The sequence below is a fragment of the Coffea arabica genome, chromosome 10e (assembly GCF_036785885.1).
Source record: "Coffea arabica cultivar ET-39 chromosome 10e, Coffea Arabica ET-39 HiFi, whole genome shotgun sequence".
In the NCBI taxonomy this organism is placed as follows: domain Eukaryota; kingdom Viridiplantae; phylum Streptophyta; class Magnoliopsida; order Gentianales; family Rubiaceae; genus Coffea; species Coffea arabica.
The window spans coordinates 2567313-2587017 of NC_092328.1; the positions used below are offsets into that span (position 1 = coordinate 2567313).

Genomic DNA, 19705 nt, shown 5'->3' on the forward strand with positions numbered 1-19705 from the left:
GTTGTTGTTACTATAAATCTACCCTATTTAATGAGAATTGATTCTTGTTTTACCTTCAATTCAAGTTCCCATAAAGTTGTACCATATTTAATGTGAGGGTATTTTAAGAAAATAGCAATCTAAATTTACTTTTCCAATAAAATTAACTACTTTTTTTAAATTGTGTGAAAAAAGAAACAGGACTATCAAAGTGGAACGGAGGGAGTAAAATGAACGAGTAAAACTGCTAGCACCTCCATGCAAAAAAGGCGTATTTAGAATTAACTAAAGAAAAGTAGAAAAGTCTTCGAGTATAGGGTGGGAACCCAGTCTGAACCCAGCCTCTGAAAATCTTTGACTTAGCTAATATTAGTTCAAGTTCTTCGGACTCTGCATCCTGCCCTGCCACCCGGTCTGCCATCCAGCCTTGTTCCCTTCCTTTTTTTTATTTTTTATTTTTTATGGCAACCAATTACAAAACCGTGTCCCTCAACTCTAACTATTCTTCAAAAATAATCCAAACCCTCAACCTCATTAGTCCCCCTTCTCTTGCCTTGTTCCGCTTAAATCCATTTCTCTTCTCTTTGGAGTTTGGCCCCCCTACCCCCCTCTCATTTCCTAATCCATCTAACTCCCAAATGAAGCCTCAACAACTCGCAATATTCCTTCTCTTCCTTCTTTGCGTATCTTTTCCCAGTACTAGTAGTATTACTCCTTCAACTTCTTCTCCACCTTCATCAATTCCACAACGATTCAGGGAAGCCCCCGAGTTCTACAACTCGCCAGAGTGTCCTTCAATCATCAGTAGTGACGAGTTAGATGCCACCGACATCATCAGCATTGACAATAATATTAATAATAATAGCAATGATGAAGATTCCGCCTCGGCCAGCGATGGCGATGATGATGACGGTGATGTTGTTGAAGACCATAATTTCATCTGCTCCGATGATGCTGTCCATGTGGCCATGACCTTAGACGCCGCCTACATCCGCGGCTCACTGGCCGCCATCCTTTCCATCCTCCAACACTCGTCTTGTCCGCAGAACGTCATCTTCCACTTTGTCACCTCTGCCTCATCCAATGCATCTCTTCTAAGCACCACCGTTGCTTCCTCTTTCCCTTACCTCAAGTTCCAAGTCTACCGTTTCGCCGACGCGGCCGTGGCCGGGCTAATCTCTACATCCATCCGTTCGGCTCTCGACTGCCCTCTTAACTATGCAAGAAGTTATTTAGCTAATCTTTTACCCCTTTGCGTCCGGAAAGTTGTGTACTTGGACTCGGACTTAGTCCTGGTCGATGACATTGCTAAATTGGCGTCAATCCCATTAGGTGATGATAAGGTCTTGGCAGCTCCTGAATATTGCAATGCTAACTTCACCTCATATTTCACCCCAACTTTCTGGTCCAACCCTTCTCTTTCTTTAACATTTGCCAACAGGAAAGCCTGCTACTTTAATACAGGAGTAATGGTGATTGATCTTGATCGGTGGAGAGCGGGGGATTACACAACCAAGATTGAAGAATGGATGGAACTGCAAAAAAGGATGAGGATATATGAATTGGGATCTTTGCCTCCCTTTTTGCTTGTTTTTGCTGGAAATATAGCTCCGGTTGATCATAGATGGAATCAGCATGGTCTAGGAGGTGATAACTTTCGAGGGCTTTGCAGGGATTTGCATCCGGGTCCGGTGAGTTTGTTGCATTGGAGTGGTAAAGGCAAGCCTTGGGCAAGATTGGATGCCAACCGGCCGTGTCCCTTGGATGCTCTCTGGGCACCTTATGATCTGTTAAAGACTCCATTCGCATTTGATTCTTGACAGAAAGTGTCAAAATTGTGACTTAAAGTAGAAGCCATTGCAAGGAAAGCGAGAAGCTGAACATAAATGGCTGCAAGTGTACAGGCTTTTGCTGATGATCGAGTTCATCTGGGAAATACGATACTGTACCATCTTGTCGATGCTTCATCAATTAAAATACTGTAGATAGGAAGGATGCATGGTTCGGGGGCCGTTTTTGCTTTTCCTTTTCCTTTTTGGGTCTGTAAATTTTTTCAGGTCCTCGCCGCTCATCAAATTTAAAGACGCAGGTTGAAATTCAATTTGTTTGTTGGAATAATACTAGTCTACTAATGAAGATGGGAATTGAAAAAGATGGTAGAACTCTTTTCACTTTTTGGTGGTAGTAATTTTGATTTCTTCTGCATCAACTTTCGTATTAATAATATTGCTGTGATGAATCTCGCAAGCGATCAAATGTACACTACGGAGATTACTTATGAAAGAAAGAACATGACTTCATTTGAATTTTTTTCTTTTCTTTTTTTTTTTTTTTGGCTGAAATGTAGACGGACGGAGATGAATCGTTTTAACTCGCTTAGAATTGTGAAAGCCTACTAGAGCATTATGTTGAGGATTAAGCAATTAATTACAGTATGGATCCGATTTTTTTTTTTTTTTATCTAATAGTAAATTCATCTAGTTTTACCAAAAAAAAGGAAAGGAAGAAAGTAAGTAAATTTGTCCTGTATCTTGCAAAGATATATATATATTTTTTTGGGGTGTTGAATTAGAAGAAGCAGTATGTATACTGTCTCTCCAGGAATGCAAAGCTGGAGCTGAAACTACTATTTAACAGCAGATATCTTTCTTTCAATTCGCTTTTTCGTAATAGTTAATTGCCACCAAACATCCTTCCAAAGGTATGAGATGACTTCAGAAGGAAGATTACATGTAGGATCACTTAACAGCGCATAGGATTTGACTAAAATATATGGAAGAGGAAGACCAGCCGTTTCAAAGTCTTTCATCTTTCTCTCTTTTTTTTTTTTTTTTGTTTTCTATTCAATTTAATTCCATCCTTGTAACTTAAAATAGGATCTTGCTGCAGATTGTGTCAGTGTTTTGCCAGCTAAGGCATTGTTGCCTCTCCATTGAAAAAAATAAATAAATGAAGAGAGAACACCACAGTTTTATATTTGTACTAATGTATTACTAGTTGCTAAGGATTTGAGCCAATTGCAGCAAAATCGTATCCCCGGGTATTCCAATAATTTCATTATTGAACTAGGGCCTCGTTTGGCAGACAAGTTTTTTGCTAAGTTTGTCTGCTACAAGTTTTTTAAATACTTTATTAGTTACATTAATCTCAAAAAACTTCTCAAAAATTTTAAAATATACACTTCAAAATATTCAAAAATTTACACACTTTAAAATTTTTTTTAAAAACATCTACAGTAAGCTACAGTAATATTTTAGACAAACACCTAAAAAACTCACTTGCCAAACGGGGCCATCCCAGGCTAGACGTTGTTGTCCTCCACTTTTCTTCTTTTATCCAAAGTCGTCACTTTGACGCTAAATCACGTAGTAACCCTCTGTTCCATCTCAATAAAAAAAAAAAAAAGAAAAAGAAAAACCCTATTCAATTATTTGTTTGCCTTTGAGCCAATCTTGTAGATCTCTTGTATTTCCACGGGAATAAAAGCCTACATCTCTTCCTTTTTAGCATAATTAGTAATTCATTTTATTCGATGAGGAAGGCCATACGCTAGTCTAAATATTGCACATCGACTATTCAACTTCCATCCACTAGTCTAGATGCATTATTGTTACAGTTTTGTGTTTGGATCGTACCTTATTTACATATATTAATTTAATTGCATCATCAACATATTTTTTAATTATTTTTTTATTTTCATATACATTATATTAAAAAAAGTGCTACACTATTTTTTTTTTTTTTTTAAGTATCCCAAATAATCTCCTATCCAAACACAAAGGTACGCTGGATTTTCAAAGATTGGCAACACCTTGGAAATCTGATAAATATGGAAACGAAAATAATCAAAACAATTAGTACATTCTACTTATTAGGCAAAATAAACACAACTAGACTGACTAGCTCCATGACATTTTTCATTCCAAGACAAAATAAGCAAATGATAGACTAGTTGTAGTGCATTAAATTTGATGGTACAAAAATGAGTTGCGTAACAATTTCAAAGTCATCTTAATTGCTACTTCCACACGTCCACCTAGTTTGATAGTACACCGAACGAATTGTCCATTCGGATTGATTGACTCCGCCTCTGTCCAGAAAATCGGCTACCGTACACCAAATGGGAAAGCGATGCATACTCATAGGAGCTGTAGTGTCCAAAACGAGGGAAAAACGCGACCGCCAGGAGCCTGTCGGTGGCGCGAGGAAGGAGCAAAGAAGGATCCATGCCCTCTTCGAATTCCCAGTGACCAACATTAATTACCTTTCCTGAGGTTTTGACCATTTCACTGAGAGTGAAATCTCTCGACGTTTTAAAATTTACACCCACTTACTTCTTCTCCTGTGCACCTAAAATAACAAATGCAATTGATACTGTACAGACAAATGATTATCGTATACAGTCGTCCGATCCATAAATATTCATGTTTGCAGTGCTTTAAGGAAAGTCATTGGTGCTGGGGCCCTGTCGGTTCTATTCCCCACACGGAGTTCATTGCCGGACCGCAGGCAATGAATCTGGGTAGAAGTCTTTTCGTCGTTTGGTTGTATAAGCCTTCGAGCTTATCATCTGGCTGGTTTTGCATCCGGAAAATTCGGAGGTATAAATTATAGTAATAGAGTAGTTGTACTATAATTTTGGACATGCAGCTACATAATTTTGGTAAGATGGAGCTGTTTTAAGGACCTTCCTTGAGAATTTTCCTATTATTCGTCTGAATTAGCTGTTTTTTAGGGAGATTTTGTTGTAGCAGAGTTTTAAGATTTTATTTTGGGATATTTTTAGAAAATATTTAAAAGTAGAAGGATTTTTAGAATATATTTTGAGATATTTTTTAAAAATTTAAAATAATTTTTAAATTACCTTTTAGAGTATTTTTTTAAAATTTTTATTGTTTTTGAAAAACACTCCCATCCAAAGAGAAACTTGTATTGACAACTAATTATTATTATTACATTTAAACGTTTGTTGGTAAATGACACGATGAAACGTCCTTTGGGTGATTTTCTCTTCTCCCTCTGCCTTACGTTTGAATAATTTTTAGTAACTCTGTGATTACTTTCTTCTTTAGTTGGGTTAGAATAAAATTCAGTATATTTATCCCTAAAAAAACGAATTACTATTTACTACTGACTGACAAATAAGAGTTCTAGTCAGCAGTTTCTATCAGTAATGTGTTCAGGATTTGTATGATAAAAATTCTCTTCCAGTTTTACTTTCACCACCTTGCTTGTGTATAAATGTAGCGTAACTGACCCCCTTCATGCATACAGTCAGCAGTAATTCTACAGAAGGAAAACGTAAATGAAGAAAGAAAAAAACAGAAACAAAAGAAAAAGGGTTTTGTTTGCCAACTTTTGTAGTAACTTTTTATATACGTAAAATCTAAAACAAAACATGCGTCGAATAATACACACACAAAGTAGTGTTAGTAGGTGGTAAATAATGGTCAAATCAATGAAGAAGTCACACTAAAAAGCCAAAAGGCCTTTTTTTTTTTTTCCGAGACACACATAATTCAAATGCTTCGTCCAGTGATTCTTATCATCAGCTCCTTTTTAGCTTTTGCTTTGCAAGCTCTTTCTTCGTTCATTCATTCTTGAGACAACTAGATACAGTCAGCCAGGTTCTTTTTCCCTTTGTTTTTAATTTTTTTTTTTTGGGAAGCAACAACCAAGCTTATTGTAATTAGAATGATTCATTATTAGCATAATACGTACTTAATTTTCAAGTTCCTTACACCTGAACTTACTGTGGCCAAGCTCATGATGTTGATGTTGTGCTACCTTTCAAGATTTTAATTTGCCTCCCAAGATTTTCTTGTCATCATTTCGACTGACTTTGAAAACAAAACGCCTTACACAATGGGATCTAAGCTGTTGCTCCAAATCCACCATTTTTACTTTTGCTTTTACTCCAAACTTGAAGGAATGATGAAATACCAGGTATATTATATTTATGACAAAATCAAGTGCATTTCTGAGATATGAGATCCGGTGCCTGTCACCCAAGGAATGTATATATAATTACGAAGTAACATAAAATCCTCTTTTGAAATCTGGTGCGTTTCTCTCAAGGATGCGCATACAATTACAAAGTAGTGTGAAATAAAACATCTTGGTTAGCTAGCTATGTGGGGGAAGGGTTGGAGGGTGAGGTCGGAGGGGGAGGGATTGTAATTAGAAAATCTTGAATTTAAAATCTCTCATTTATCAAAAAAAAAAAAAAAAAACCGTGGTTAGCTATGTGATTTCTAAAAGCACTGAAAGTAGTTCAGTAACATAAGAGCTCTAAAAACATTTTTCAGTATACATAGATCTCAACTGGACATTAACTCAATCTACTCTCCTTAATTGAGTAGATATTTTGATTAACTGGTAATTTTTATTTTTTCCCCAAATGCATCTCTAACTCTGTTGTAAACTGTGTACTTCTTTGTTGCCGAGAAACTTTTGCTTGTACATTCTGTTGTATATTCAAACCAAAAGCTACAGAAGCGCACGCCCTTCCAAATCTATGAATGTGAAAGTAAACTCATACACGTTCCTCGAATTTCTTTCCATGTTCTTTTTATTTTTTAATCCGTTGGACACTTCAAAATTAATTAACATACTTCTTGCAATTAATTAGGGATGACTTACGAATGCCGTTTTGACTCCAACACAAGATCTACTAGTCAAAATTTAATAAAAAAAAAAAAAGGAACCCCATTAGCTAGATCTCTTCAAGTAGGCTTAGGTTAAAATCTCTGTCACTCCAACAATTTCCGTTTTATGTTTTTCTTTTCCATTTTGCTATTTCCTGGAGTTTTTGTCGAATAATATATTGTATTGATTTGATGTATGAGGGATAAAATTTTGATTAAAAAATATATTCATAAAAAAAGTAAAATTTTTTTTAAAACAAAAAAAAAAAGGCTTTCCAAACGACCACTAGTGGGATGGCTTTAACTTACAAAGAAACTACTACTCCCTCCGTCCCACTTTGATAGTCTTGTTTCTTTTTTCACACAGTTTAAGAAAAAGTAGTTAACTTTGTTGGAAAAATAAATTTAAATTGCTATTTTCCTAAAATACCCTCACATTAAATAGAGTACAACTTTATAGAAACTTGAATTGATGGTAAAAAAAGAATCAACTCATTAAATGGGGTAGGTTTATAGCAACAACAACTTGTATTGAATAAGGGTATTTTAGGAAAATGAAAATACAACTACATTCTTCAATTGGAAAGTGGACTGCAATTTGGGACAGACAAAAAAAGAAAACAGGACTATCAAAGTGGGACGGAGGGAGTAGTAAATAAGTTACTCGGCCGCGTCTTTCCAAGGTACTTTCCTTATAGATTTTAAATAAATAATACTGCCAGAAATTCTGTTGACTTAGTTAATTGTCAGGGTGATTAACATGTGTAAGTCTTAATATGCTGTCGGCTGAAGCTTAAGTAAGTAAAACAAAAAAAATAATCTAGAGAAGTCATCAAATGGAAGATTTTACAATGTCCTCGAGCAGAGGCGTAGTATAGGGCCAGGTTTGGTTTGCCTTGTCAAATTGCTAATAAAGAATGAGAGTAAATAAATTGCAAAGGTCTTCTCACAAATTCTTGTGGTCCGCCCCGCAGCAATCTAAAAGCGTCTTTTCCTTGAAATTCTTGCACCAGGGAAATTTCGTCTGCAAGAAAAAACAAATTATGTGTGTTGATTTTTCCTAAATAGTTGCTTTCAAGTCATTTATCCACCATTTAAATTAAAGATAGGACCACGATTGCTTTTCTTTTTTCTTTTTTTTTTTTTTTAAAAAAAAAATTTTCAACAAGGAAAGGGTGGCAGCTTCTTAAGAAGCAATGAGGAAGAAGAGAGACTTAAATTCAAAATCTCTAAATCTCAATTTGTCATACAAAATCTCTAAATCTTAAGGTTTCAACCTTAATCACTGGACTAGTTTTCTGGACAGTCATGATTATTTTTTATCTCTTAATTTTCCTCTATTACTTGTAATGAACTGGAGTTGTGATTTGTACGTACTGATTCTACCATTATAGGTTTTACTCGTATTCATATTAAAAGACTTAAAAAAAGGAAAGGTTTTAATTAATTCCATATACTGATCAAACCACTGGCTAATTATACGCGCTTAAACGCATAAGTTCCCATTTTTCTAATCCCAACAACCTTTTTGAGTTCTTTTCCGAGGATGCTTCTGTCGGACGTCTAAAAGCTGAATTCCAAAACCTGAAAAGTAACTTGAGAAAACAATTTCTTAAAACAAAAGGCAGATTAGTCTGTTTCGTATTTCTTTTTTTTTTTTTTTTTTTTTTTTGGAGGTAAAGAAAACCAGAACAGAGTTGAACATGTAAATTTTAAAATGCCCGTACAATTCGATGATATAGTTCTGATAATGTATGCCTAGAAAGTAGAAACGAAGGGATATGAATGCCTTGAAACAGATGAAATTGCACAATGCTGTTTGGAGGGATTCTTTGAAAAAACATTTCAGAAATTTTTGAAAACACCCGAAAAACAACTATTCTTGTTCCGGGTTTTGTTTGGAGCTGATTCATGCATGCTTCCGACTCCATGACGGGAAGTTTTTGAGAGTTCGGCACTCGTTTGCTTGGAAATCTCAGCGCAGCGAGGCCCTGAACATTTCAAGGAAAAGTGAAAGTCAACCAACACGTCTGGATAATAGACCATCTAAGATATAGAAAGAAACTTGGCTTCGAGAAGCCTAAGCTATGATACGTGAGAACACGGTCAACCAAAAAGCTGATTTGTGTGTAATAATGATTTTGGGTAGAATTAGCCAACAGATGGAGGAAGCCCGACTATGGAATACGTCCTTTTCTTTTGTCTGGAAGATCGGCCAATTTGATTGCACTGAGTTTTTAGAGAAGCATTAGCCAAGTCATAGAACGGAGCAAGTAAATACAAACAAATAAGAGATTAGTAGTATAAGAAAGAGGATAAGAATCAATCAAATCAAACTTAATAGAGCCAAGTTCAGTCTAATGCAAGCTCAGTAGGGTCCTGAGATCGAATAGGCAATAGAACACTTTTCAGTTTGTCAAATGCGCAATGAAACTAGCTTATAAAATATTTTTCTTTGACAAAGTACGAGTAACCTAAACTAAACACTTCCAATGTAAACGATGAAAATTGGGTGGATACCCCCACAGTAAAATATCTTGGACAAATCCACACACGGTAAAACCAGACTTCAACCTGTTTGTAACCCGTAATTTTTACCTTCCTGAAGCACTTGGTGATAATGCTGCTGCTTCATGGCGTGGGCAGTTAACCAAACTAAGACTAGTAAGTAGTTTAGGACCATGGGAAGTTTCATCTGCAATTTATGGCAGGGCAGATCGATTTCTCTCATCCAAACGTGCAAGGATCCCCAGAACAATCACAGTAGAAACACTTCTGTTTAAATCAACAAAATGTGAGCAAAAGATTTGATTAAACATCCGACTAAAACACTTACCTTTAAACCAATAAAATGGAATTAAAGATTGATTTTTTCAAAGGCTAGATCAAACACAGGAATGGGACAATATGGCTGAAAGAGGAACTAAACAGACTGTTGTAACTGTATTAGGAGAACAAACCTGAAGGTCCTAATTGCCATTGTTAAGTTTGATATTAGGAAAAATGGCTGCAAGTGTGTGTAGCGAGACAATGAGTGTGTTTGGACAGCCAATTATTTGGCCAAATATATTTGCTGACATCACCATTACAATTTTCAATACACCTTTTTATCTTTCCAATTACCTTTTTATCTCACATACATCACATCACAAAAAGTGCTACAGTAAAAATATTTCAAATAACTTACAATCCAAACACACTCAATATCTATCTCAAATCGAACCCTTTCTCAAGCTCTTGCAGAATGATCATCTCATCCAAGAAAGGCGCTTTTTCTGAGATCATCAAACACACGTCACTGATGGAGACGGGCTATCTGCTAAGCATGTAACCTGAGGAGGCCTAACTGAAAGCAAGGCAACATCATTTGAAAACTTTAGCTCAACAGCATAACCATTGCATCTTAGTAAGGAAGTAAAGATGTCACTATGAAGTGCTTTTGACCTTAGTGTATAATGCCTTTGAATGGGGCACATAGCCATGTATGGAAGCTTTCATTCCATCTTCCTTTTTTCCCCCCTTATAACTATCTTACTTCAAATACATGCTTTGAAGTCAAAACTGAACCTCAGCACTCCACAAAAGAATAGTGAGCTGCACAGACATGGAAATTGAGGACCAAACAGGAATGTTAGCAATTTGAGAAACTGAGGCAGATACTAATGTGATAGTATAGATGTCAATAACTGCATTTGCATCAAATATGACACATAATAATTCAATATCCAAAACACTACCTAAAAGTATGAGGTTCAACAGGATGTGACAGATACAAAACATAATAAGTACACAAGAATTTTGTTGGTGGACAAGCAACCAAAAGAACCCGCAAAGAGGTTTAAAAAATTCCATGTCAAGTAAGATTTTTGAAAATGATTTTGGTCTTACAGACAAGACTATGATAGAAATACGAGTAGGAAAAAGAAGCCCAAATTACCTCAAATAGCCTACAGGAGTGAACTGTATGACTGAACTTCTTGATCAGATGACCACAGCAACAGCAATAGCAATCCCCTTTAAAAACAGCAGGAAGAACGAGGATTGCCCTCTACCATTAGCAAATTGTTAATTGAAGGAAAAACCAAGAAATTAACAATTTTATGTATGATCTTTACTAGTTAATCATTTCAGACCACATGGACCCTCAACTTGTGAAGTAAGGAGAAAAGAAAGAAGCAAAAAGGTATGAATAAGTAATGTTATAGAAGGCTTTGATTCGAAGTGTGTTACATGGGTGGTCTTCCCACTGAATGATGGAAACCAAAATCGAGAGTACAAGCAGATAATTACCTTACTTTATTTCAGAAAATGAGCACGCTGCCATAGATGCTAGATAGCTTCATCATCCAAAACTTAACCCCTTGACGCAACTTTTGCTGCAAAATAAAAATAACAATATGTAAGCACCAAAGAAATCTACAAGGAAACAAGGAGGGCTGCACCTAAACTAAGGATAAAAATCAGGAACTGAATCTCTTCAAGTTTACCGAAGCTTTAGGTGATTTAAATAAGTATACCTTGGACCAATCTGCCATATTTTGAAAACCTTGGATCCAGACCTGCCTCCAACATTTGATCCAAGAGCTTCTCAGATTCTTCTGAATCACCTTGTGCTTGTAGACCATAGATCAAAGTTGAGTAGGTAATGGCTGAAGGAGAAATCCCTTCTTCTATCATTGTCTCTTTGAGTTTCAAAGCTTCAGAAGTATTACCACTTTTGCAGTATCCATCAATCAAAGTATTATAGGAAATGAGATTTGGGGCTGGACCTTTCAAGCAAAGCTTGCTGTAAAGTTTTGTTGCTCGATCAAGGTTTCCAGATTTACATAGGCCATTTATAAGAGCATTATATGTAGCAATAGTCGGGATGAGACCCTTTTTCAGCATCTCATCCCGTAACTGAAATGCTCTATCGACATCACCAGACAATGACACACCATGAATCAGGGATGTGTATGTGAACTCATCTGGAATAAAACCTCTCACAGACATATCATTAATTACCTCCACAGCATTATCAACCCTGCCGTATTTACATAAACCTGCAATAGCTACATTATACAAATAGTTATTGGGAATAATGGAACTTTTGGTGCTTTTGTCAATTGACGTTGTAATTCTCTCTAAATCTTGTGATCCATCGTCAGAGTTTACCATGAGCTGGTCAGAAAAATATTTAAGACTTGGGGCACTATGTAAATCCATTACTTTCAGCAATACCTTGCTTGCTTCACCTCTCATACCAAGCCTGTACAATCCACTGATAATTGTGGTACAAATTATGGTGTTTGGAACTATACCCTTAGCTCTCATCTCGAAATAAGCATCTAGAGCTTTCTTCAGCATTCCTTCTCTGAACCAACCTGCGATGAGGGCTCCATATGTGATGATGTTTGCTTTTAATCCTCTGTTCTGCATCTCAGTGAGAACATCTGGCACTTGGCTAAATTTCCCTGCCCCAAAGAGTCCACTGATAATTGAGTTAAACATTTCAGTGGAAGCCGCAATTCTTTCCCTTTCCATGACATACAAAATTTCAAAAACTTTTTCAATATCTCCAGTTTTAGCATAACCATCACTGAGAGTCCTATAAGTTACTTCATCAGGTGAAAATCCCAGTTCTTTCATCCTGTCAAACACCTGCTCCGCTTCAATTATTTTCCCCATTTTACACAATCCATTGATCATTGTATTTACAAGAATCCTACTTTTGGCAAAGCCTTGCGCTAAAACATGCTTCCACAGCATCAAAGCCTTCTCAGAAATTCCCTTGTTAAAGAGGCCATGCAAGAGAGCACCATAGCAAACTTCATCAGGAGTAACACCCCTTTTAAGCATCAAAGCCCAAAGACGCAAAGCATCATCAATAGCACCACTTTGGCACAAACCTTTCAAAAGAACACTATACGTAACAACTGTAGGTTCTACACCATCTCGAATCATTGTGTCACAGAGAATTAATGCCTGCTGTGTTTGACCTGCCTGCCAGTAGCCATTCATTAGGGTTGTGTAAGTATAAGAATCAGGTCTTAATTTCCAGTCACTCATGCTCCTGACTATTCCATGAGCTTCACTAACTTGACCAAGTTTACAATATCCATTTATCAATGAATTACAAGTAAACATGTTCATCTTCAATCCGAAACTCAACATTTCCTCCTTTATCCTAATAGCATCATCCAGTTTCCCTACTTGACAAAAGCCATCAATCAACACCCCATATGCCTGTTCATCTACAGCCATTTTGTCACCCTCCTCCGTCTTCATCACTCGAAACACATTCTCTGCTTCCTCCACCTTCCCTTGCTTGCAATAACCCTTAATCAACAATGTATATGTCACCACATTTTTCACAATCCCCCGTTCACTCATCAACCGCAACACTCCTTCCGCATTCTCCAAATCCCCCTCCTCCACAAACGCATTTATTAAACTGTGATAAATCACTGAATTCAACTCCAACCCAATCTTTTTCTCCATTTCCTCCAAAAACTCGACCGCTTTGCAAACCCTGCCATCCTTACAATAAGCATTTACCATTATACTGCACGTATATACATCCGGGACAATCCCCATTCTAACTATCTGCTCATATACACAAAAAACAGTTTGAAAGTCATGATTTTTCACCAAACCACTCAACAAACTATTGCAGGAACGTAAGCTCGGTAACCGCCCACACTTAGGCATATTATCAAACACATACAGTGCGTTCTGAATCAATCCTTTTTTAGCATAAATTTTCAAAATCATATCAAACACCGTCGGAGAGAACTTAAATTCTCCATAAATCCGAACTAATTCATCATAAACCAATGAAACCGAGCTTATATTTCTAGAGAGGTCGATTAATTCATCCAAGTACGACCTCGTCTCGTCAAAAAGTCGGGCCTTGGACAAAATGTGAACGATTTTACAGTAAGCCTTGAAATGGGGTCTGTAATTTGGCTGGTTTGAAGCTAATCTGAAGAAGTGAAGACAGGCGGAGGGGTTGAGTTTCAGTTTTTGGAGGACAGCGTCGACGAGTTCGTGGGAGAATTGGAAAGAAAGGTTCTTGAGGTCTGTATGGCGTTCGAGAACTAAAAGGCGGCAAACCCGATTGGTGAGTTCGGGCGTTGTCAAGTTGGAGGGTTCTACCCCGGAAGCCCATTTCAGGAGGGTCGCAGAAGAGTGAAAAGAGCGACGGCGGCAGAGGGGAAGATGAGTATGGAGTCTACGGGTGAAGCTGCAAATTGATTGGCAACGGATCATCGAAGTTTTGCTCTCAGTTGTCAATTGGTTTTCGCAGCAGTAGCCATCAATTTATATGTCGAGCAAAGATTTCATATTGGATGCTTCGAATATTAGACACTTGGCGCGTGGTTCTTTTCTTTCTGATCCTTCACGCCTGCTCTATATATACCCTCCTTCTTTCAACTCTTCTTTCTCATTTCCATTTTGCCCCTTTGCAGGGGACAGCTCCGCGTGGGCATAGGGCCTCGACAATAAGCAACTCTCCATGGATGGACTTTGGAGATCATTGAACACGACTGAATTTAAATTCGGTTGGCCCAAAACAGGGATTCGGGGCCCGATCACATGGTTGATTGCTTGATGCTTCGGCCTAATTGTTGTACAAGCTTTTCAATTATCAACTTTGAGCCCCTCAATTATTTTAAATCTTAAATTATGCCCTCAACAGATTAAAAAAAAACCAAAATTTTATCCTTCAGTCGATTACCACCATTAAAGCTAATGGATCTAAGAAACGGATCCAATTGATTGATAAAAATGGATTGAAGGTTTACATTCGATAGTTTTTTATCGTTGAGGAGCCAGTTCAGGACTAAAAATAAATAAGTGGCCAAAAGTTTGACTATGTTGAAATAGTTTAATGACTCCCAAAATGTTACCCTCCTATGTAGGGATTAAGGCCCTGTTCTCAATTGATGATTTCGAAAAAGTTATTTTGTTGTGTTTTCAACCGCTTTTCCAAATTTTGGAAGTCAATAGTGAAGGTTAGTTTATCATTGGCAGAGTGGATTGGGTGGAATCCTAAAAGAGAATGAGGTGGGGAAGGATAAGGAAACATGCTGGCAGTAACCATTTCAGCAAGCTGTTTATCATGCATGGGCAGCGAGGAATGCTTGGAATGTTAATGAAGATGATTCAAAGATCAAAGTGTCAGCTTGACTACTTGCAACGAGGCCTCTCAAGAGGCACTAGAGAGAAGGAGCGGATGACGAGTCGTTGAAGCAAATTAACCTCCTACCAGGTAGGTCAAAGTCAGTGTGGACGGGGCAGCGAAAGGGCATTTAGACGTGGCTGGAGCGGGTTAGTCAATTAGAGATGAAATGGGGATGTGGAAAGGAGGTTTCTGCATCAACTTGGGCGTAACCAGGAATGGTGAGATTGAAGCCAACTTGTTTATCGTAGTTTCAATTAATCAATCACACACACACACACACACACACATATATATATATATATATAGAATACAACAATAATGCATTGACAATTGGACGGCCCAAAGTACTTCTAAGCTAAGCCAAGATGTCGCTTTAGGTTTGTAGCTTGGTTCCACAGTCTTCATAGTGTTCTTCAGATCTCTGGCTCTTCTTCGGCTTGATAAAACGGTAGAAAATGTATTGAAGGATGATCTGTGCAAAGTTAAATTAAGGTCTATCTATCGACTGAAATGTCCATGAACCAAGAAAAGAGGGCCAAATTCGGAAAAAAAAAAAAACAAAGAAGCAACAGTTAAAAAAAGGACTGAGTATATGTAGGAGTAGTAAATAAAATAAGAGTAGTGTAGGATACGAAAAGATCAAGCGCCACGCACACCACAGCATCAAGCAACCAAGGCATGTTTGGTTGTATCTTCTCCCATTCACTGCTTCTCACCAGGATGCTGCATTGGTTAATTGATTGTTAGCTTCTTCAAATTCATGTCCTTAAAGAACTAGTTCTAATTTCTTTGGCTTATTGTACGAAGGAGGAGGTTAGAGAGGAATGAGAGAATGAAAAAGGGAGGGAGCCAACCTTCCCACGTAAGTGGCATTAGCAATGAGTGCAAACAGGAACATGAGAGGATTCAAGCCCTATACCAAAAGGAGATTAGAGTACAACAGAAGAACGATTAGAAACACCAGGTATTTCCCAAAGCAGAGATATTACCTCCACACTTCCTCTTTTAATCTGGCCAATTAACAGCATGGAGGAGGGACACAAAATGTTAGAAAAATAAAGGTGAGTTCCAAAAATATAAATAAATTTAATAAAAAAAAAAAAAAAAAACACAGAAGACTTGTAAAGAAATTAAGTAAAAGACTGACGTTCAACCAAATCTGGGGAATTCGTCCGCCCATGTATATGGCAGCCATCAGCCATCCAAGCCATTGTCCATATGCTCTGCCGTGAAGTTCATATTTTTCCTGTTCATCAACAATTTTCCATCCCTAAGTTTCTGCTTCGATCAATGCATAGAAACCCAAAAAAACTGCGTAAAATTGTAAAGACGCCGGTTAAAAACCTCTAGTAATCTCCTCCCAACAAAGTACAGCTGGGAAGCCTTACTTCCTCTTGGAATGTAGGCAGAAGCCGCAAGAAATGTCCCGTATCCCGCCTGAACAGGATAAATTATGATTACCGATTTGCTTAAATTTTGGATAAAAACTTTTCTATTTACTAGTAGTATTAATCATTCTGCAAAATTAACTCACAGGCCCTGGAATGAGGCGAGGTTGACTGACTGGTCTTTGGTAGAATTCTGGTGGGATTGCTTCTTCGTCTTCAGATGAGGACTCGCTTTGGTGCTCAAGGGCAGGTGGACCGCTCTTTGGCTTTATGTAAGACTGGATTGGAGGAGTATCACTCCCAGCCAAAGACCTAGCTGACCTATATAGATTCAAAGCAACCCAAAGAGAAAAATGAAAAATTACCCCGTGGTCAAAACGAAAAAAAAAAAAAAAGAAAAAGAAAAAAAAATAAGGAAGGAAGGAAGATAATATAATGGGTGTGCTAATCTCACCTGAAATGGAAGTCCCTCCAACGAGGACGAGGTACCTCAATCGGAGCATTTCTTCTATCTCTACTACTTCGATCATGTAGATTTTGTTTTAAAGCACTCCTCTCGTTATAGTCCTGGAAAGAAAGATTCATACATTTTGTTAAAAATTCTTTTTTTTTGATTATTTTTTCCTATATTGTTAAGTTATACAATAGATTTATAACATGCATGCATGTCACATCATTTTAGCATGAATTTGAATACCAAACTTTATATGCGTGATGTACATCTAAACATATTACTGTATACATTGACTGATTGATTGATAGTATATAAAAGATGTATTTTTTCATGTACTATACTTCATCTAAATACTAATATCCAGTGCTATATATCTATCATGTCTCTGGTTTCGTTGGTGGGAATGAATTGGCCTTGAAATAGAAAAAGGGTTTTTTTTTTTCTTTTCAAAATTTCAATTCTGGCTTAAAACTAATTCTGAGGACATGCATATATGGAAGAAAACATTAAAGTGCGTACAGTTTTCATCTGCTACCTTATTTACTTTGGTTTTTCGGCCCTTCCATAACCGGATGATATGGTCATAGTATATACATTGCAATGCCAGTACTACTGTCGTTGCTGCGTACAACTGCAAAGAAAATTAACCGATGATTAAAGATATATCTTGCCAACATATATGCTCGAGGGACATATATAGATCTTTGCAAGTTATATCCCCAAAAGTGGTAATGTTCAAGGGCAAGAATAAGATTAGTTTTACCACGGCCGTGTAAAACTGGGTAGGTAACTGCAGAAAAAAAGAACAAAATTTCCGGTGAGAAAATAATACCCATAATTAGGTAAAGATGAAATTGATACAAACATTGCTATAGGTATATATAGACGAATGTCAAGCTAATTTTGGTGAGAGTGTAACATCGCCAGTCCTTCACAAAAAAAAATGATATCTTCAACAATCCTTTTAGGAACACGTGCTATAATTGTGGTCTCCACTTATGTCAACCAAAAATTTACACTAATTTAAACAGAAGAGATATATAGATTTTCCCTCAAAAAGGTAAAAACATAAGAGGTAGTTCATTAAAATCTACAATGACAAATTAAGCTCTAGTAGCTAGAGAATTTCTTGAAGGCCATCATAGCAATCATCAAAGACAAGACTTTGCCGGTATTCCCCGGCCACTAGTCCTCTTGTCTTCTTTCCTTTCTCCACCTTTTGTTTTCCCACTATGGAAAAAAAAAAAATTTTTTTTTTGGGACAAAAGTACAGTGTACCCATAACAACATACGACGAGTTGGGGGGAAGCAAGAAATGTTTTAAACAGATAAAAGAAAAACCAAAAGAAAGATAGTGCATAGCCCTGTACCGTGGCTGGCTCCAGAATGCAACCGACGAGGTTGAACACGTCGCTGCATATAAGATTTTTCAGTACATCAGATTTGCAAGCTTTAACCAAATTTCTGTACGAGGATAAATTATGGCATATAATCAGGAGAGAGGTACTAATTAATTGTTGTGTTGCATGTAACCGTGGAGTGGACAAGCAAGTACCCGACAATCCAAGTGGAGATAAATGCAAGGGAGACCCCATCGGCAGATTTGCTCTTGAAGTTGGTGATGATCTGAGGAATTTCAGCTACAGCCCAACAGACCAGACTTGCTATTCCGAAAGCAAATGAGATTTCATCCTTGAGGTTGCAGAGACAGTCCTTGAAGTATTTCGCCACCCATCTAACACATGGTTTTTGCCCCACTGAGCAGTAAGAGAGTTTTAAGGGCTTCATTTTGTTTCTGTCTAGGATGATCGACAGAAGCTCATGCAAATTTATACTAGCCGGGGCACGATGTATCACGCGCCAATTATTGCTGGTTACCCCAAGTAAAACCACACCCTTGGAGAAACACCCCCAAATTAAAAGGACCAAACCCACAATTACACTTACCTCCCTAAAATTTGTGATACTTGCGATGACATCATTTCTGTTTCTTTTAGTGCTGCATTCGAATGCATTGGATTGCTTCATATTTTCCCAATTTTATTTGCTTACATCATCTTTACAATTTTCAATACACCTTTTTATCTTCCCAATATCTTTTTATCTCACATACATCACATCACAAAAAGTGATACAGTAAAAATATCTCAAATAATCCCAAATAATTTACAATCCAAACAGACCTATTGTTTATCTCAAAAGAGCAGTCAAGCTCCATTGAGTCAAATGTTTCGAATATTTGACCGGATCAGACAGACACTTAAATGAATCTTAATTATGTTTTGAGGTCATATATAAAAAAAATCTAATTCAGATCGAGCCCTTGATATTTTATATATAAAAAGAGTTCAGACTTTTTTCATTAGTTCATTTGTAGCACAGTTTCAATTTCCTTGTCCATATTCTTCTAGACAGGGAGGTCTTCATGTTAATGAATGAATGGGTAGAATAGGGGCAAAAAGATTTGGAAAAAAGTTGACGAGCGATGCCAATGCAATTCTTGAAACTTACAAGGAATGATTTAGTAATCATGACAAATATTTGTGGAGATAAAAAGAAACAACAAAACCACCTACTGCGTAGTGATGTTTGGTTGATTTTTGCCTTCTTTCACCAGCCACCAATGCACACACATGGGGTATTCGAAATAGACCAATTTAAGATGAGTTTTGTTCCTCTTACATTCGAGAGAATCAGTATCGACAATATTATAAGAAAAACAATAAAAATCAGCAAGAGCAGGTGGTGTAGCATATTCTAGGTCATATGCTTTTGTAAATCGTACAAATATTGGCTGTTTTCTTCTCGGAGGTTGGTCACAAGCACTAAACATAAACAATACAACTACTATATATATATATACATACTCGAATTCGCGAGTTAACGAATTTAATATTTTGAATTCAAGTTCGATTTCGATTCGAGCTTGACTCAAGCGACTCGATTCGTTTGCAACCTTTAAATACAACTACTTTAGATCATGTAATTTATACTCTGTCAGGTGCAACGTTGTTTTTGTCTGGAAACAACTCGACCCCGAAAGCAGCTCCATAAGACAGCTGAAAATGTA

The 19705-nt window shown here is 37.1% G+C and overlaps 3 protein-coding genes across 11 annotated transcripts; 1 reads left to right on the forward strand and 2 right to left on the reverse strand.

Moving 5' to 3' along the window:
* The first annotated feature begins 501 nt into the window (after window positions 1-501).
* LOC113711862 (probable galacturonosyltransferase-like 1) lies at window positions 502-2285 on the forward strand. Its single transcript, XM_027235091.2, has one exon. The coding sequence runs from the start codon at window positions 618-620 to the stop codon at window positions 1797-1799; it is 1182 nt and encodes a 393-aa protein (XP_027090892.1). The 5' UTR covers window positions 502-617; the 3' UTR covers window positions 1800-2285.
* A 6657-nt stretch (window positions 2286-8942) lies between these two features.
* Window positions 8943-14876, reverse strand: LOC113711640 (uncharacterized). Of its 6 annotated transcripts, none has more exons than XM_027234802.2 (6): window positions 11144-14876; window positions 10917-11002; window positions 10564-10640; window positions 10071-10220; window positions 9814-9972; window positions 8943-9401 (listed from the first exon to the last, which is right to left on the reverse strand). In XM_027234802.2, the coding sequence occupies exons 1-2, from the start codon at window positions 13875-13877 to the stop codon at window positions 10980-10982; spliced, it is 2757 nt and encodes a 918-aa protein (XP_027090603.2). In that variant the 5' UTR covers window positions 13878-14876; the 3' UTR covers window positions 8943-9401; window positions 9814-9972; window positions 10071-10220; window positions 10564-10640; window positions 10917-10979. The 6 variants fall into 6 exon arrangements, with proteins under 6 accessions (XP_027090603.2, XP_027090604.2, XP_027090605.2 ...); XM_072067631.1 differs by having other exon boundaries at window positions 8978-9401; window positions 9587-9972; XM_027234803.2 differs by having other exon boundaries at window positions 8943-9972; window positions 10922-11002.
* A 141-nt stretch (window positions 14877-15017) lies between these two features.
* LOC113712562 (vacuolar lysine transporter YPQ1-like) lies at window positions 15018-18448 on the reverse strand. 4 transcript variants are annotated; one of them, XM_027236044.2, is made up of 12 exons: window positions 18191-18448; window positions 18006-18048; window positions 17399-17425; window positions 17171-17266; window positions 16636-16748; window positions 16328-16502; window positions 16138-16230; window positions 15941-16039; window positions 15783-15803; window positions 15648-15706; window positions 15426-15516; window positions 15018-15265 (listed from the first exon to the last, which is right to left on the reverse strand). In XM_027236044.2, the coding sequence occupies exons 1-12, from the start codon at window positions 18421-18423 to the stop codon at window positions 15167-15169; spliced, it is 1149 nt and encodes a 382-aa protein (XP_027091845.2). In that variant the 5' UTR covers window positions 18424-18448; the 3' UTR covers window positions 15018-15166. The 4 variants fall into 4 exon arrangements, with proteins under 4 accessions (XP_027091845.2, XP_071923733.1, XP_071923735.1 ...); XM_072067632.1 differs by having other exon boundaries at window positions 18006-18099; XM_072067634.1 differs by lacking the exon at window positions 17399-17425.
* Window positions 18449-19705: the final 1257 nt, after the last annotated feature.

Coding starts and splice junctions, on each gene's coding strand:
- LOC113711640 (XM_027234803.2), bottom strand. CDS start 13,877: ATGATCCGTTGCCAATCAATTTGCAGCTTCACCCGTAGACTCCATACT. Junction 11,003..11,143: donor ATATGGCAGATTGGTCCAAG/GTATACTTATTT, acceptor TTTATTTTGCAG/CAAAAGTTGCGTCAAGGGGT.
- LOC113712562 (XM_072067632.1), bottom strand. CDS start 18,423: ATGAAGCCCTTAAAACTCTCTTACTGCTCAGTGGGGCAAAAACCATGT. Junction 17,267..17,398: donor CCCAGTTTTACACGGCCGTG/GTAAAACTAATC, acceptor TTTTCTTTGCAG/TTGTACGCAGCAACGACAGT. Junction 15,707..15,782: donor TTAAAAGAGGAAGTGTGGAG/GTAATATCTCTG, acceptor CTTTTGGTATAG/GGCTTGAATCCTCTCATGTT.
- LOC113711862 (XM_027235091.2), top strand. CDS start 618: ATGAAGCCTCAACAACTCGCAATATTCCTTCTCTTCCTTCTTTGCGTA.